The sequence below is a fragment of the Pan paniscus genome, chromosome 15 (assembly GCF_029289425.2).
Source record: "Pan paniscus chromosome 15, NHGRI_mPanPan1-v2.0_pri, whole genome shotgun sequence".
Taxonomy (NCBI): Eukaryota; Metazoa; Chordata; class Mammalia; order Primates; family Hominidae; genus Pan; species Pan paniscus.
The window spans coordinates 68577062-68595939 of NC_073264.2; the positions used below are offsets into that span (position 1 = coordinate 68577062).

The window sequence follows — 18878 nt, forward strand, 5'->3', positions numbered from 1 at the left end:
GGCGGAGGTTGCAGTGAGCTGGGATTGCACCACTGCACTCCAGTCTGGGTAACAGAGTGAGATTCTGTCTCAAAAATAATAATAATAATTTTTTTTTAAAAAAAAGGGTCTTGGGCCCCCTCAGTCTTCTCGCTCGGGGACCTGCCTCTTGCCTCTTCTCTGAAGCTCCATAAAGGAGACCCTGTTTCATTTTGCTTGCCTCTTTCTATAAAATCTTGTTCTGAGAGAACTACCTTGTATATTTGTTTATGCTAACATGTAAATGACTGCTGGGGATTTAATGCTAGCTCATTTTCATAAGGGAAAAAGCTTTCAGCCAAAGAAATGAAAACCTTCAAGTGAGGGAGGCAGAGGGCCCTCCCGATGATTTAGAAAGCACACTGTCTACTCCATCCAGAAAAGCAGTGGGTGTTCTATAACCCAGCTGTGACAGGGGGCCCATGCCATTTGCGTTTAGCTGAAATTACTGAGCAACTTCAAGACAGGGTCTCACTGTCACCCAGAGTACAGTGGTGCAATCATAGCTCACTGCAACCTCCAACTCCTGGGCTCACGTGATCCTCCTGATTCAGGCTCCTGAGTATCTGGAATTATAGGTGTGTGCCACCATGCCTGGCTTTTTTTTTTTTTTTTTTTTTTTTGTAGAGATGGTGGTCTCTGTATGTTGCCCAGGCTGGTCTCAAACTCCTGGGCTCAAGTAATCCTCCTGCTTCAGCCTCTCAAAGTGCTGGGTTTACAGGTGTGAGCCACCATGCCCAGCCTGACTGAGCAACTTCTGAACCCTCCATCCTCTTCCTGGAAGGAGGAAAGTGGGCAGCGGCCTGGTGGTGGTGGTGGTGGTGGTGGTGGGAGGACAGGGAAGCTCAATGGAGCAGAGGTACATAAAGGGGGAGAGATTGCTCCCTCCAAATGCACTTCTCCAACAAAACAGGGCTGCCAGAGAGGAGTGCAGAGCTGTTTTTTCGAAGCATGACTTTCAGTGTAACATCACTTTCAAAGTAAAGGGCTCTGGCCTTCCATGCCTTTGGGGGTACCCTCAGCCACCCTGCTTGGTCCCTCCTGCCTCATGAGATGTCCCAGGTCATGGCTGGTGTTTCCAGGAGGAGCTCGTCTCATGGGCAACTGCAGCCAACCTGCAGTCAACCTGGATACTGCCTGGGATCCCCCTCTGCCTGGGAGCGTGGCACCAAAGTAAGGCCTGGATCACATTATGCCACCTGAGAATTGGGGTCAGGGTGTGAATTCAGGTTACCAGAGAGTGTCAGAGCAGAGACAGCAAGAAGGATTGGCAGGGAGTGTCACTTGCCCCCTCCACAGGGCAGCCCCGCCCAGCGGCCCTCTTGGTTCAGGAGGGCATGATGCCAGGGTGCAAAGGGCCTGGCCTCCAGGAGCCCCTGAGAAAGTGGCTCCAAAAGAGGAAAAACAGATGGGCCAGAGCCAGTCCTGGAACACAAACACCAGTATATTTTATGTGCACAAATGTGAAAAGGAAGAGACAGAGGGACCAACGGAGACACAGAGCAGGCAATGGGCGCACAAACCGGTCGTGTGTCCTTCTCAAGAGACAGTCCCACCCACCTCAAAGGCCCTTTAGCAGAGCTGGGGCCTGCATCTCCTCCAGGTCTGGGTGGCCTCAGGGTGGAAGGCACTCTCCCTGCCATGGCTCCCCTAAGGGCTGGGCCTCTAACCTGTCTGCATCCCAGGGTGATGCCTACACAGCCCAGGGCTTCATAAATGCAGGTTCTCATGAACTGACCCACTCAGCAGCTGCCTCCCCAGAAGACCCACAAAGAGTGAGGGACCAGGACAAAAGGGCTTCATGGGGACTCCCTAGGTATTATTGCTGTGAATAAGCATAGGCCATTGTGACTCACTGGCATTGAAGAGGGGACAGGGCACATGGGATGCCTAGCAGATGTCAGAAGCAGTTCAACCATGCAGGGCAACACATTGCAATCTGTAACTCAGAGATGCTGCCATGTCTAGTGGAGAGAGGCCCAGGACACCAGAGGTTCATGAACAGCCAGCAAACACTCCCCACCAGCACCCTTAATGCTTGGCAGGGCTGGGATTATTCCAAACTTTTGAGTCCCTGGCCACTAAGGGATTGGGGCCCTGATACCCAAAAAAGCAAGAGTTGAAGTCTGGGCTATCCCTGGTGAGATCTGAACCTGTAGATTCCGTGGTCAGGCCATGGGTTGTTGCCTTCCTTTGCTGGAGGTTTGATGCCTTATGAGGGGCAACTGGAGAAATGGGACACCTAGATGGAGCAGAAACACAATGCTGGATGTTGCCAGGCACACAGGCATACCCCCAGCACCTCCTGCACTTGGGAACGTATAGGACCCAGAGAGGAAATGGTGCCAGGGAATGCCCACAAGGCAACTTCTGGAGCAGCAAGACCTGGTGGGCCAACCAAGGATTTGCTCTGGCTGAGAATTATGGAGGCATCAACAAGCTGGCCACTGGACTGAGTTGTGGAATGCAAGTGTGAAGGTGGGTAGTGTGGTCTAGGGGCCCACATGGAAGGCCTGAAGGGGTGCTGGGAGCCTAAGACAACATGGAGTTGGAGAGAGAACCAAGGAAACAATTGCCCAGAGAGAACGGGGAAGCCAGACAATATTCTCCTCCTGGAATTTTCTCCACCTATAGATGGAAAACAATCTACTCCCACCGGAAGCCTGATTCTCTGTAACCCCCAAAGCCCTGGAATTGGGGCCACAATAAAATCAAAAGGAGGGCTGGCCACTGCAGAAAGTAGTTCATCCCTGGATTTGAGGAGCCTGCCCAGGAAATAGGCTAGGAAATACCCTTCGTTCTGCTCTGGACAGGGCTAACTGCAGAAAATCCTGCCAAAGGCAGAGTCTGCAAGCTTTTCTCCAGACCTAGGACACAACTGTGGCCCACCCCACCACACCCTGCACAGTATGGGCAGGGCAGCCAGCAGGGAAGAGGACATTCTCTCCACAGGTGATACCGTCACTTTGTAATGATCCATAAAAAGGGGAAGGCTAATTTCTACCTAAGAGTCCTAGTGTGGTCAAGAAGAGACCATGTACCATGGGATGGGCCACTTTCTAACGGACCCTTCCCCTTGAGGAGTGAGAGTCAGAGCCGGAAGTAGGCTGGAGTGAGTATTTCACCTGTCCACTGCCAGCAATGGACCTGTCACAGGACAAAGTGGGGCAGGGGAACCAAGGTGCCAATGCCCATGAGTGTGGCAGGGTTAATACTGTTTAAGGAGTAAGCTCAAAGGGTCAGTCTTGCTGGGAGGAGTTTGGGGAAAGGGGCAGCCCTGAGGTTCTGCTACCAGGGCTGAGGCTCTGGCAGAACCAGAACTGATACCCTCCCACAAAGGAGGCTCCAAGGAGCCTTCCACAGCTGCAAGGTCCTCCTCTCTTTCTTCCTCTCATTCTCCATCAGTCTCCAATGCTGGATACCTGGCTTCTCCATCCCATAGAAAGCTAGACTGCTCAGTTTTGGCTTGAAAATAAACCAGGTAGGGAATAGATGACCTAGAATTCTGGCTTTTCCCCACCAAACTGACTTGCCTCTAGGTCCCCACTGTGGATCCACAGGGCCTAACCCAGCCTGCCTGTGCATTGGAGGGCATCATTTGTTCTCAGCTGAGCCACTGAGAAGGGAGCACTGCCACAGCCCACTAGACCGGGGGTAGGGAGGTGTAACTCAGGAACTCCCCAGGCATCAGGCCAGCCGGAACAGTGGAGGGAAGGGCTGCAAGGGGGTGAGGGTTGGGGGTGTCTCAGGGCTTCATCTCCGGCAGCTCCTGTGCTGGCTAGGGAGCTGGGGTGGGGCAGGTGTGGTGACCGACGTGGATAAAGAGCCGCTAGTGGTAAAGGCTTTGAAAACAAGACAGAAAAGGGGGAAACGCCACCGAACACACGGGGATTGAAACCTCCAAAAGCCCAAGGTTGGTGGGAATCCAGCACCACGGGGGCCCCAGAAGGCCAAGGGAGCAGCGCAGGGCCCTGGGGGAGGGGAGAGGAGCCAAGGGAGGGTCTCCCAGCCCTTGCAGATCAGCGTTGCTGCCACGCAGCCTCCTGGCTGCCCAGTCTCTCCTCGGCTGCAGCTCAGCAGGCCCCTGGGGAGGTATTGGTTGCAAGCAAGCACCTGAATATTGCCTAATGGAACCAGCCAAAGCTCAACTAAATCCAGATCAGAGGGAGGGAGGTCAGGCCTTGCCTCCCACCTGCGGCCCCATTCTCATTGTCCCTTGGCCAGGACAGGGCCTGCTGCTTCCAAAGTCAACTACATAGTCCATCGCTGCTCAGCCACAGGCCTCCTGGCACCAACCCCTGAAATGGGCCGCGATCCATGGACCCTTCCCAATGTCCCTCTGCTGCCTCCACATCCCATCCCCCAACACCTGACCACGGCCCCCCAACACCGGCCCCCGCGGAGGTTAGGGGGCTCTGTGTGCCCTATAGGGCTGAGGCTTGGCCGGAGCAGGGCTTTTGCTGCATGGATGGGGCAACCTCACCAGCTTGGTCTCTTTGTCCATGAGTTCCATGAGAGATCCCCAGGCCCCCCACCCGCTTCCTGCTCAGTCAGTCTTGACGTGGCCGTTGGCCAGGGCTAGGGCGCCGCTGGGCTCCCCGGGCTCAGCGTCCTTGTCGAAGCGGAGGCGGAGGGTGTTGCGGATGATGAACTGCTCCATGATGAGGGCCCCGCAGAACCAGGGCACGGCGTACTCCAGGGTGATGAGGCCCATGAAGTCAAAGTCGAACTGGGAGTAGTCCCAGGGGCAGGCGTTGAACTGGCGCAGGATGAAGCCGGTGGTGAACTCCCACAGGTAGGTCCAGAGCGTGTAGATGAGGCAGCGCAGGAGCAGCGGGCAGCGGCCGCGCAGCCGCAGGTACATGCGCTCCACGATGAGGATGGAGGTGCCGTAGATGAAGAGGGCCCACACGCTCGTGACCCCAGGGAACTTCCAGTTCAAGTTCACCACGAACTCCCAGGCCGCTGTGAACATCACCTCGCAGAAGTAGCCGTGGATGGCATACAGGTACCAGCGGGACAGCGCCGTCAGGGGCTCGGCAGACGCCATGGCGCCGACTGGGGCTGGCTGCGGGGGGCGCAAGAGAGACAGGTGAGGGCCGGGCGCGGTGGCTCACGCCTATAATCCCTGCGCTTTGGGAGGCCGAGGCGGCGGATCACTTGAGGTCAGGAGTTCCAAACCAGCCTGGCCATCATGGCGAAACCCCGTCTCTACTAAAAATACAAAAATTAGCCTGGCGTGGTGGCCCGCTCCTGTAATCCCAGCTACTTGGGAAGCTGAGGCAGAAGAATCGCTTGAACCCGCAAGGCAGAGGTTGGAGTGAGCCAAGATTGCGCCACTGCACTCCAGCCTGGGAGACAGAGTGAGACTCTGTCTCCAAAAAAAACAAAACAAAACAAAAAAACAGAGCAAAGAACAGAATAACCCACCCACCCCACTGACTTCTCTGCAACTCTACCCAAATGCTACTTAGAGGGAGGTGTCTGTACTCCCTAGAGCTTTTTTGGATTATCTGTGGTCAGTTGAAGAGTCGGCTGGCCTGCTGCACCAATCAGCCCCATTTCTAGACTACTTGCTGATTTCTCAGCAGGCCTATCCACTGGGGACCCCATTTCTTCCTCCACTTCTTCTCAAACAGTTCCATGTCACTCATATTTCTGAGATGTAAGTGACTCATCACATTTGTCCTTGTGTGTGTGCATGCCATTTTTTAACCATGTGTAAGTGTACACTTCAGTGGTCTTAAGTACATTCACATTGTTGTGCAACTGTCACCACCAACCATCTCCAGAACTTTTTCATTGTCCCAAACAGAAACTTTGCATCCATTAAATACAAACTCCCATTCCCCATACCCTCAGCCCCTGGCAACCACTATTCTATTTTCTGTCTCTATGAATTTGACTACTCTGGGTGCCTCATATAAGTGGAATCATACAAACACTGTCCTTTTGTGACTGGCTTAGCATAACTGGCTTAGCTTTCACTTAGCCTAATGTCTTTAAGGTTAATCCATGTTGCAGCACATGTCAGAATTTCCTTCTTTTTTTTTTTTTTTTTTTTTTTTGTGACGGAGTCTCGCTCTGTCGTCCAGGCTGGAGTGCAGTGGCACGATCTTGGCTCACTGCAACCTCCGCCTCCTGGGTTCAAGCGATTCTCCTGTCTCAGACTCCTGAGTAGCTGGGACTACAGGCGCACGCCATCATGCCCGGCTAATTTTTGAATTTTAGTAGAGACGAGGTTTCACCATGTTGCCCAAGCTGGTCACAAGCCCCTGAGCTCAGGTGATCCGCCCGCCTTGGCCTCCCAAAGTGCTAGGATTACAGGCGTGAGCCACTGTGCCCAGCCAGAATTTCCTTCCTTTTAAAGGCGGAATCATATTCCATTGTATATATCACCATATTTTGTTTATCCATTCATCCATTGATGGACACCTGGGTTGCTTCTACCTTTTGGCTACTGAAAATAAGGCTGCTATGAACACGGGTGTACAAAGGTCTGTCTGAGTCCCTGCTCTCAGCTCTTTCAAGTACATATGCAGAAGTGGAAATACTGGATCATATGGTAATTCTATGGTTAACTTTCTGAGGAACCACTGTGCTGTTTTCCACAGTGGCCACACCATTTTACATTCCCCATCAGCAATGTACAAGGGTTCCAATTTCTCCACATCCACCCCAAACACTTGTTATTTTCTGTTTTGTTTTTATAATGGCCATCCTAATGGGTGTGAGGTGGTTCTCTCATTGTGGTCACATTTGTCTTTGCTCCATTAAATGGGGTTTTGGTGTTTGGTTTCAGTGCTGAGGGGAAACCAATGGATTGACACAGGAAAGAGTCCTCCCCAGTCCTTCTGGCTCCTTTCCCCTCCCCTCTTTTAAACCCCACCAGTCTTCAAGGCCCGGCTCCCATGCTGCTTCTCTCTACTTTCTCCTCGCCCTCCCCCAGCGACTGTCTGCACCACTTACCTGGCCCATTATCAGGTGCCACCCCAATGGCTTTTTGAGGTACGTGCTCTCATGATCCAACTAGCATGTGAACTCCTTGAGGATAGTGACTGTTGCACAGGCCGGTGCTTTGTGGCCTTGACGCAGGCCTGTCCTGGGCAGGCCCTCTCTAAATGACATGTCCTGTTCATGTGGAGGGAGGTGTGGGACTGCATCAAGAATGGGAAGGTAGGGCTTGAGAACATAAATCCCAGCTCTGCCAGCTGCTAATGGCTTCACATCTCTGTCGATCCCCTCTCCAAGGTGGGAGAAAAGACAGAGGTTAAGGAAATGGCATCTGTAGTATGCACACCTGTCTGGGAATTCCAGCCTCACATTTCAGCTGAAGCAGGCCTGGTCACATTAACACCTACCCAGCCTTGTGCATTGCTCTGTGGTCTTCCAAGCACATCGTTCGCATTTTGTCATGGTTCTTACATAATTAAAATTCAGGCTGGGCGCAGTGGCTCACACCTGTAATCCCAGAACTGTGAGAGGCTGAGGCGGGTGGATCACCTGAGGTCAGGAGTTTGAGAACAACCTGGCCGACATGGTGAAACCCTGTCTCTACTAAAAATACAAAAATTAGCTGGGTGTGGTGGCGGGCACCTGTAGTCTCAGCTCCTTGGGAGGCTGAGGCAGAAAAATTGCTTGAACCCAGGAGGCGGAGGTTGCAGTGAGCCAAGATCATGCCACTGCACTCCAGCCTGGGCAACAGAGCAAGACTCCCTCTCCAAAAAATATATTTATAAATAAAATAAAAAAGATTCATGTGAAGGTCAGAAAATTTTACTCCCATTTTTTTGCAGTGAGACAGAGCTCAGAGAGGGGACATCATTTACCCCATATCCCAGGGCCAGTAAATGGAAGAGCTGAGATTAGAACCAATATCTCTTGCTTTCTACTGCAGAACTCATCCCCTGCACATGACTGCCCATCTCTTAGACATACGTACCAAATGTCACTCCCCTGCTCAAAAATGCTCGATAGTGGCTGGGCACAGTGGCTCACGCCTGTAATCCCAGCACTTTGGGAGGCGGAGATGGGCAGATCACCTGAGGTCAGGAGTTCAAGACCAGCCTGACCAAAATGATGAAACCCTGTCTCTACTAAAAATACAAAAAAACAATGGATGGGTAGGTATTAATGTGACCAGGCCTGCTTCAGCTGAAATGTGGTGGCATGCACCTATAATCCCAGCTACTTGGGAGGCTGAGACAGGAGAACCGCTTGAACCTGGGAGGTGGAGGTTGCAGTGAGTCGGGATCGCACCATTGCACTCCAGCCTGGACAACAAGAGCGAAACTCCGTCTCAAAAAAAAAAAAAAAAAATGTTTGATAGCTCCTTATTTCCTAATGAAGCACAACAGCATCCTTGGCCTGCCATTCAAGATTCTTCATGACCTTGCCCCGATTGACATCTTCAGCCTTTTCCTCACAATCCAGCTCTTCCTGTCTTTCATCTCCATGCCTTTGCAGGTCCTATTCATTCTGTTAGACGTGCCTTTCTCCTCTCACTTCCGTAAGTATAAACCAGCTTGCAGGTTACCTTCAGAACAAAATCTCTTTCATTCCCCCAGGTCCCAAGTCCTCTCTTCCTCTTCTGAATTTCTACAGCACTTACTCTGTCTCACTCCCTTTGCTACAGGTTATTTTCAATATTATATTGAGAATTTCGGTCCCCGGCCAGACCTCTTTCCTGTGTGCTACACCTATAGCTCCTGCTCTTCCCTAGACAGCTCCCCCTAATGTCCCACAGGCATCCCAAACTCTTTTCCTAAATCAAACCCATGGGCAGGTGTGGTGGCTTATGCCTGTAATCCTAGCACTTTGGGAGGCAGAGGCAGAAGGATCGCTCGAGCCCAGAACTCTTGAGTTCAAGACTAGCCTAGACAATGCAGTGAGACTCTGTCTCTAAAAAATAAATAAATAAAATCAAACCCATTATCTTTTCCCCAAAACCTGTTTCTCTCCTAAGACCCCCACCCCAATTAATGGCACCACCATGCACCCAGTTAGAACCAGCGGTCTCAAAGTCTGTCTGGCTTCCTCTGCCACATCCCCACCCTAACATGAGTTCCTGAGAGTGAGGGCCTTGCCTGCCTGGTTCAGCATAGTATTCCCAGTGCCTGGCACAAAGCCCAGCACATAGTAAGCATTCAAGAGAAGAATAAAGACATTTCTTAGTTAGCAATCGCCATATAACAAATCATCTCAAAAACCCTGGCCTAAAACAACTACCGTCTACTATTACAGCTCACATGTCTGTGGTTGGCAGACGGCTGGGGCAGCATAGCTCCACTCCACCTGTCTCTCATCCTCCTCCAGGGCCCAGTGGACTTGCCTGGGCATATTCTTCTCATGGCAAGGGCAGAGGCACAAAGCTGAGCAAGGCTAGCTGTACAAGTGTAGTTCAAGACCCTGGCTAAGCCATGCCCACCATCATCCCACTGGCCAAGGGAAAGCCACCAAGTCAGCTACTAACTCCCACCCTTACCACCTCTTAAATATCTTTGGGATCCATCCCCTCCTCTTCATTACTATTCTCATTGCTGCCACTGCTCTGGTTCACGCCCTCATCATGTCTCACCTGGATGACTCCAAAGGTCTCCCAGCTTTGCCTTCTTCCTTCTAATTCACTCATCACAGGATGAAAGAGTGTGTAGAAAAAACGCAACCTTTCTAAAATGCAAATCCGATGTTTCTCGCCACTTGAAGCCCACGAGTGGATCTTCAACATCTACAGAGTAAATAAAGCTCAAACCCCTGGGGACGGCTGGCAAAGCCCTTCACAACTCGTCCCTGCCTCCAATCCTGTCCTCCAGATCTCTACCTTGCTGTTTTTGCTACCTGGGCCCCACCCAGGGCCGGTGAACCCTCCTTTAAGACCCAGCTCCTCCTCTGTGAGGACTTTCCTAAGCACCCTGACTCCAGAGTTGTCTTCCCACTTCTGCACCCTCCCTTCTCTGTGGTAATAGTGAGCACTCTGCTTCACTGGATTCATCTGAACGCCAGCACCAGCAGCCTCCTGAGGAATGTTTGTTTAAGATAGTGGTAAGAGAAAAAAGCAGGATTCAAAACTGAATATTCAACCTAACTCCGATTCTGCAAAGGCATGAATATGTGCACATATACAAAAAAATTAAACAACAATCATCTCTGGATGGTGATATCATATGTGATTTTTTCTTTATATTTTTCTGCATACTTTTTTTCCTAACAAGCATGTATAACTTTTATAAAACTAAAATTTCATCTTAAAAATGCTTATGGAGGCTGGACGTGGTGGCTCACCCTGTAAACCCAGCACTTTGGGAGGCTGAGGTGGGTGGATCATGAGGTCAGGAGTTCAAGACCAGCCTGGCCAACATGGTGAAACCCTGTCTCTACTAAAAGTACAAAAATTAGCTGGGCGTGGTGGCGTGTGCCTGTAATCCCAGCTACTCCGGAGGCTGAGGCAGAAGAATTGCTTGAACCGGGACCCAGGAGGTGGAGGTAGCAGTGAGTGAGATCGTGCCACTGCACTCCAGCCTGGGCTACAGAGCAAGACTCTGTCTCAAAAAAAAAAAATGCTTGTGGAAGCTGGGTGCAGTGGCTCATGCCTGTAATCCCAGCACTTTGGGAGGCCGAGGCGGGAAGATCACCTGAGGTCAGGAGTTCGAGACCAGCCTGGCCAACATGGTGAAACTACATCCCTACTAAAAATACAAAAATTAGCCGGGCATGGTGGCATGCGCCTGTAATCCCAACTACTCGGGAGGCTGAGGCAGGAGAATCGCTTGAACCCGGGAGGTGGAGGTTGCCGTGAGCTGAGATAGCGCCACTGCACTCTAGCCTAGGTGACAGAGTGAGACTCCGTCTCAAAAAAGAAAAAAAAAATGCTTGTGGAATGAATATGTATTCACCGTATTCATACCTCGTGTATAGAAGGTGTTCAATGAATTTGCTAAGCAAATGAACCCAAAGAAACCTGAAGTCATGTAAAATTATTGCAGGCTCTTCCCTCCTGAGTCATCCAACAACAAACCATGCCTCACAGGTCTCAATATGGCCAGCTGGTTAAGTTCAGGGACCCCAGATGATCCTAACTGCCTGGGTTGGAATCCTGGCTGATGCTTTCCACCTGTGAGACCTAACGGACGCTGCCCAACCACCCTGTGCCTCAGGGTCCTTGTAGGTAAAGTGAGGATAACGGAAGTAATGACCACAGAAGGCTGTTGTGAGGCTGTTGTGAGTACATATACACTACTTAAAATACAGCTAAGGCTCCAGAAAGGGCAGCTGTCATTTCTGGCACAGAGCCAGACCTCTGGACAGCCCCTCCTGCTTTTACGCCGCCTCTTACCCAATGCAGGGTCACTGTGCCCCTGCTCTCGGCAGCCTCCAGGCAGCCCTTCCTGTCAAGCAGGTTAGGTCTTCATCACAACCCTGAGCACCAAGCTAGCGAGCCAAGAAATCGGGTGGCAATAATAACCCCACATATGGCCCTCAGGAGAACAAAACTCCCACAGGCATCCCAGGAGACTGAAGGTGAGCCTCCAGCTTCCCTGTGGCTACCGAGGGATGAATGGAAGAGGAAGGGTGTCAGAGCCAGCCCGAGGGGCAGACTTGAAAAGATGGTGGAATGAAAGGGGCACAGCCTCTCACCCCCTCATTTAACCTCCTACCCCCTGGCAGGAGAGAACAGATCCAGGCTCCAGGGGAACACACTGAGGTGGACTGAGGGCCTGAGACAGATGGCACAGCACAGGGTTGTGGAGACCTCCGGACCTCCTACCCCGACTCAGGCCCCATGACCTGCAGGTATCCCCCTGGCTCTTCCAACCCCCAGGGCCTGGGCTGAGGGAACAGGAACCTCACAGGGGCTCTCCTGCAGCAGCCTGACATGACTGTGTGGATCTCATCACTCAGGCCAGACCCCAGCCTTGAAGCTGATTTTAACCCTGCTCTTCTTGCCTCTGATCTCTCTGGGATGGCCCAGACCGGTTTCCCAGCTGGTAACAGACAGGAGGGTCCAGTCTCTTCCCCAACCCCAGCAGGTAACTTGGGAGAGTCAGACCCCAAAACCCTTGGAGAAGAAGCAAGAAGGAAGGGGTAGCTGTCAAAGGGAGAGAGGAACCTAGGGTGAGAGACAGGAAGTTGCTGAACAGAAGAGAGGATGGAGTTCATGCCTGTAGTCCCAGCACTTTTGGAGGCTGAGGTGGGAGAATAGCTTGAGGCCAGGAGTTCGAGACCAGCCTGGGCAACATAGCGAGACCACCATCTCTACAAAAAGAAAAAAAAGTAGGCTGGTTTGATGTGGTGTGCCTGTAGTCCCAGATGCTAAGGCAGGAGGATCCCTTGAGTTCAAGAGTTTGAGGCTACAGTGAGCTATGATTGTGCCACTGCACTCCAGCATGGACAATGAGCAAGACCCTGTCTCTTAAAAAAGAAAGAAAGAAAGAAAAACAAAGAAGCGAGATGGGGGAGAGAGAAACATGGTGTGCCCCAAGCCCAGATTCTGTTTCTGGGCAGCAGGAAGCCATGGGTAGTAGATGGAGGGGAAGCACACCACGGCAATGTCAGACAGTGTCCGAGGGCAGAACTAGGAGAACATAGCTGGTCCATGCAAGACCAACAGGGGAAATGAAAGACCTGAGTCAGGGCAGAAGATGGGGTTGAAGAGAAAGGAATAGGAGACAGTGTCATTGGCTGAGGTGGCAGCTCCCAGTGTGGTGGGGAAGATGATAATATTAGAGGCTGGGCATTGACTTGGATGCGTTTTCAGAACCCCACTCTCCAAACCCATTTCTAATCAGCACAGGAGCTGTGCTTAACTTTGAGCTAGGACAGGCTCGCCCACCCCATACAGGGCCTGACAGGCCCCTATTCCCTGCCCCGGCCTCCACCCACCCGACTCCCTATACCCTTAGGCTCCTTCCACTAGCTCCTTGCTCAGCCCTGGGATCAGAGCCCTGGGAAAGCCTGCTGCAGGGAGAACCGGCAGCTCAGGGGACCTTGGCTTCTTTCTCCTGGTGACAAACAAAACTGTCCTGAGAGCTGTGACATGAAGATAGGACAGCCCAGGAACAGAAATTCAGGGTGGATTGAAGAGGAGGAGAGTGTGAGCAAGGTTGAATGCAGGAGGACAGAGTTTGGAGAGCAAAGGATAGCTTCACAAGCAGGGTTTCATTGAACAACATTCAAATCCGAGAGTCCTCATACCTGATGAAAGGGCCTGGGCAAACAGAGTCCCATCGAAGGGCCAGGACTCAAGGTGACTTGTGAGGTCTGGGAACTACCCCTTCAAGGGAACAGGTGATGGGGAAGGGGAAGGGGATCTGGCTTTCAGAGCCCTGTTCACTAAGAGCATCTCACCGGCTGCTCTCCGAGCCTGCTGTTCCACAGGGTGGCAGGGGACATGGCCAGCAGTTGAGAGGGGTAAAGAGGCTGCCATAAAAGTCTAAGACAGGCTGAAGGCAAAACCAGATGGAATAACTGCCCTTGGTTTTGTCAAAAACTCCCATCTTGTTTCAGGGGGCTAAGGTGCCACAACACAGTGACTCTGGGAATTTTTGTCCAGAGAAGCATCTGGCCAGAAAATTGGGATTCCCCTCCCATGCAACCGGGCTGGGAAGGCCTTCTGCTTTCACTCCACTCACTTCCCAAGCTTCACTCCCCATCCCCAGGCACCCCCATCACTACAGTTCCATGTTCTGGGGAGACCCACAGCCCTTCTAGGAGACCCGTGAGGCAACGCAGTAGGGGACAGCTTCAGGAGCCCTTGGGCGGCTCTGTGCTGAAGATAAGTGGCTTCAATGAAGAAAGGGCAGAAACCTCCCTGAACTTCCCCTGTTGTCATCAAGTTAGCAGGGAGGAAAATAGGGCTTGCTCAGGGCCAGAAGGGAAGCAAGTGGAGGGAAACTCCTGTAGCCACTGGCTGGTGCACATGCTGCAGACTTCCACCCTCTTGCTGTGGGTGCCCCCCAAGGAAAGCCCCTGGGATTAGTGATACTGCAGGCCTTGATGAAGTCCTCCCTCCACCTCCCAAGTCACATAATAATAATAACCAGGTGCTCTTCTCAGTATTTCCATGTATTAACTCAAAAAATTCTCAAGCCCATTTTACAGATGGGGAAAGTGAGGCAGAAAGAGGCTACATTCTTTTTTTGTTTGTTTTTTGTTTTTTTAGATGGAGTCTCAGTTTGTCACCCAGGCTGGAGTGCAGTGGCATGAACTTGGCTCACTGCAACCTCTGTCGCCCGGGTTCAAGCAACTCTCATGCCTCAGCCTCCTGAGAGGCTGGGATTATAGGTTCCTGCCACCACACCCAGCTAATTTTTGTATTTTTAGTAGAGACGAGGTTTCACCATGTTGGCCAGGCTAGTCTTGAACTCCTGACCTCAAGTGATCTGCCTGCCTCGGCCTCCCAAAGTGCTGGGATTATAGGCATGAGCCACCACACCTGGCCGAGCCTACATTCTAATAACTATAAAAGGCAAGGCTGGGATTCAAACCCCACAAATCTGGCTCCAGGGTCTTTGCTCCTAATCAGCACACTGCACTGCCCCCGAGGCTGACTGCAGGCTCCTCTGAGGGCATTACCATTTTCTGAGTTCCTGCTTCTGGAAGGCTGGGATGGTATGTGGAGAGACAACAGGAAGCAAGGAGAAGGTTGTGAACTTCTAGGTGGTTCATTAACAAACTTCCAAACTGGGTGTCAGAGTTCCTAAAGGCTCCCAGCCTGTTCCTCAGGATCCACACAGAGGCCCTCCAGGGTCAAAGCTGACAGTCACAGGACCATGACAGCAACCAACCCTCAGGCCCCAAGGCATGCGCCATTCAAAGGCCCCTCACCAGGACACACACAGCCCAGAGGCCCCCTGACTGCCAGCCCACCCCAGTGCTCCTGGGAGTCTCAGATGGCCCAGCCCTGCCATGGAGACACCAGCCAAGAGCAGGGGCCAGCTGCCCAGAAGAGCAATAGCCAGCATGTCAGGAGCAGCGGTCCAAACACAGAGGATTTCAGGGGGCCTCAGATCCCAAGCAAACCGCAGCAGGAGGCAGGGCAGGGTGAGTTGGCTTGGGGGATGGAGTCAGTTCTGGCACAGAGGTCCCTGGGGCTCAGGAAGCGAAGGATGCCCTGCACGGGGGGCTGGCAGGCTGGCATCCCAGACCTGTATGTGGCTGCCTTGCTGTTACCATTCAGATCTCAGCTGAGCTGTCATATCTCAGGGACTTTTGATCCCCAGTCCAAAATAGCCTCTCTGTCACTCACATCATTCCATTTTATTTTCTACATAGCACTTTCACTTTCTGATATGTTGCTACTTATTTATGGTCTGTCTCTCCTCAACTAGAATGAAAACTTCATGAGGGCAGGGGCACTGTCTTGTTCACTGCTGTGTAATCAGTGCCTAGAGTGGTGCCTGGCAATAATACCTAGTAATACTTGTGGAATGAATGGATGGATGAGTGGGCCCAAACAGGCCCAGGCCCTTAAACACTGATGAGGGCAGGTATAAACAGCTAGCTGCCTCGGTCTCTTTCCCTCCTTTCTTGAGAAATATAGCCTTCTAAAACATTTAATTCTAGCATTTAATTTTTTTTCTAATTATAAAAGCAACATGTGCTCACAGCTGAAATTTAAACATTACGGAATGACATAGAAAGCAAAAGTTCCCTGTAATCACACATCTTAGAGAAAGTCACTATTAATGGTATGTTATGTAGTCATCCAGATTCAATTTTATTTTTTAAAAAGCCAATCCATGCATCATAGAAGAAGCATTCATAGGCCGGGCATGGGGGCTCACACCTGTAATCCCAGCATTTTGGGAGGCTGAGGCGGGAGGACTGCTTGAGCCCAGGAGTTTGAGACCAGCCTGGGCAACATAGTGAGACCTCATTTCTAATAAAGAAAAAAAAAAAGAAAAAGCACTCATAATTCTGAACTAACAGCAATTACCATTTCTCCTTTGCAATATTTTCCTATGTGTGTATTTTACAAGTCACCATAATATACTTATTCTGCAACCTGCCATTTTTACTTGTCATAACTGTTTTTCCAAGTTGTTATATAGCCTCTGTGCTCATTATTATAATGGCTGTGTAATATTCCAGCAAGCGGAAAACTGTAATTTACTTAACCTAGATGTCCAAAGGGAACAGTTGTTTCCCATTTCTACTACTACAGATGATATAACGAGAATTACCTTTAATGCCTGTAATGGAAGAATTCAGCCCTTTTCTTCTCTGGTACTATTTCCTAATAATATATCTTAATGGATAATTCCAGAAGGAGAATCACTGAACCAAACGGTACAACAGCTTTAAGGCTGATGGCATAAATTGCTCTGGGGAGATGTGTCTCCCATCTGAGGAACGACGTTCCCACAGAGGCACCCATGGCCATCTCTTTACCCCCAACTCCCCTCCTACAGTCTAGGCTTGCTCACACCACCCTGGCTACAAATCAACTCAAGAACACCCTTCCTGAGAAACTCTCCAGTCAAACTGACTTTGCAAGCCCAAGCTGAGTGGAAAACAGATTCTGGCCCTGAATTATAAACTGTCAACTAGGAGAGTCAAGATCTACCTAAAGTGGAAAAAGACCTGATTACCCCTTTTCTACTCCCTGCAAATTCCTGCATGGAATCTGAAGCTCTGGGTTCCCATGGACCAGCCTAGGAACTCCAAAAAAAGCTTGTCTGTTCAAGATTGCAAAAGCCCAGCTCTGCCTGCCATGCCTTCTGGGGAGCTTCCTTCCTGCAGGCCTCTGATCCCACCAGGCTACGGGCCCTGCACAGACATAACAGCCTTCAGGCCAGACAGGCCTCTGGGGGTTGGGAAAGCAGCCAATTGTCATTTTTTAAGGCATCATCAAGGAAAAGCCAGGGGCTGAGGCTGGAAAGAAAGGCCTGTGAGGACAGGCACGGCTGTGCAGTTAGGAGCCTCTCACCCTACCTCGAGCTTGTCTTGCTGAGGAGGAGATGCTGCTGCTGACATGTGACAAAAGCAAGAGGACCTGCTCCTCCAGATCCCCTGGTGGTCACTCTTATGGCAGCTAAGGCTCACAAATCCCCCCACCTCCCAGGGCCCTGGATGCCCTACTCCAGGCCTCCTAGACCAGCAGCACATGCATTGCTCATGGCTTCTGGGCAGAGTCCAGTCCCAGGTGATGCATGGTCCTCACTGCACAGATCTGAAGCCTGACGGCCAAAGTAGATGCTGTTTCCCAGGTGCTTGCTTCACTCATGCCAGACAATCTGAATGATATGGTTTGGCTGTGTCCTCACCCAAATCTCATCTTGAATTTCCACCATGTTGTGGGAGGAACTGGGTGGGAGGTAATTGAATCATGGGGCCAGGTCTTTCTCATGCTGTTCTTGTGATAGTGAATAAATCTCATGAGATCTGATGGGTTTTTGTTTTGTTTTGTTTTGAGACAGAGTCTTGCTCTGTTGCCAGGCTGGGGTGCAATGGCACGATCTTGGCTCACTGCAACCTCTGCCTCCCAGGTTCAAGCGATTCTCCTGCCTCAGCCTCCCGAATAGCTGGGACCACAGGTGCATGCCACAATGCCCAGCTAATTTTTGTATTTTTAGTACAGATGGGTTTTCACCATGTTGGCCAGGATGGTCTCAATCTGTTGACCTTGTGATCCGCCCACCTCGGCCTCCCAAAGTGCTGGGATTACAGGCGTGAGCCACAGTGCCCGGCTGATCTGATGGTTTTATCAGGCACAGTTTCCCTGCACAAGCTCTCTTTCTGCTTGCTACCAATCTTGTAATATGTGACTTGCTTCCCCTTGCCTTCCACCATGATTGTGAGGCTTCCCCAGACATGTGGAATTAACCCTCTTTTTCTGTATACATTTTCCACTCTTACGTATGTCTTTATCAGCAGCACGAAAACAAACTAATACACTGGGTCTGGCCTGGTTTTTAGAGGCCATGTGGCCATAAGACGGCTCCCGCATGTGATGGCCCAGTATTGCTTGACATTCCCCTCCCATTGCCCTGTGACAGGACCTTGGATGGGGAACAGACTCAGAACTAAAACCTCCAGACTCGTGCCCATGCTGATGAGGTGCCGAGCAGGCAGGATCGCTGGGCTGGTGATCCCCTGGGTGCTTGTAACATACTCACTTATCACACCCTTGAGTGTGCAGCTCACAACAGACATCAGGATCACTGTCCAGGAGTGTCCTGCGTTAACCTTTGTTGGCTGGGCCTCAGTGCCATTCTCAGCAACGTAGGCAAGCATCAGCCCTAGGACTCAGCTGATCCTTGGCTGGGGGGCTGGCAGCTTCCATGTGTCCCTGGGAATAAAAGAGGAGGCTTTTATTAGCTTAAACTGCCCCCAGCAGATCCAAGAAAAACATTGCAAGGGCCTGGGCTCTGGGCTCAGCACCAGACACTCATCCCACCCTGGCCACCAGGGCTCCTTCCCGGAACCTACCCCCTCCTCTTTGCATCCAGTTTGCTCAGGTCTGATTAATCCAGCCACAAAAGTCTGGGATGGTCCTGGACAATCCACATGTCCAGCGTTAGGACTTAGGGCTTCTTGCCTAAATGTGTGAACACTTGTGAATCTGAGAGGGGATATAATTTTAGAATCCAGCTCCATTCTCATTCAGCTTCAAATTACATTCTCACCTTCACCCTGTAGTGGGTACATCTGTTCTCAAGGGCGGTCAGAACCTCATGGAAGGCAGACAATGTAGGACATTCGTTTCAGCACTTTGAAAGCAGAGAACAACCACTCGTGCAGAAAAACAAAATGTGTGCTAAACCTTTCTATGTACTATTCTACCTCTCTAATATTTATTCATCTCATTTTATTATTTCACCATTATTATGGTTGAGGCCCTTCCTGTGAACATCAGTAAC

The 18878-nt window shown here is 51.1% G+C and overlaps 1 protein-coding gene across 5 annotated transcripts in view; it reads right to left on the bottom strand.

Moving 5' to 3' along the window:
- Positions 1-1444: 1444 nt before the first annotated feature.
- The window catches only part of TMEM229B (transmembrane protein 229B), a 45347-nt gene continuing 27913 nt past the window's right edge, over positions 1445-18878 (bottom strand). For all 5 annotated transcript variants that reach the window (XM_034937156.2, XM_003824070.5, XM_034937157.3 and 2 more), the window contains exons 2-3: positions 18135-18307; positions 1445-5086 (exon numbers count right to left, since the gene is read on the bottom strand). In XM_034937156.2, coding sequence (XP_034793047.1) covers positions 4565-5068 — 504 coding nt within the window. In that variant the 5' untranslated portion in view covers positions 5069-5086; positions 18135-18307 and the 3' untranslated portion in view covers positions 1445-4564. The remainder of the gene's footprint in view (positions 5087-18134; positions 18308-18878) is intronic.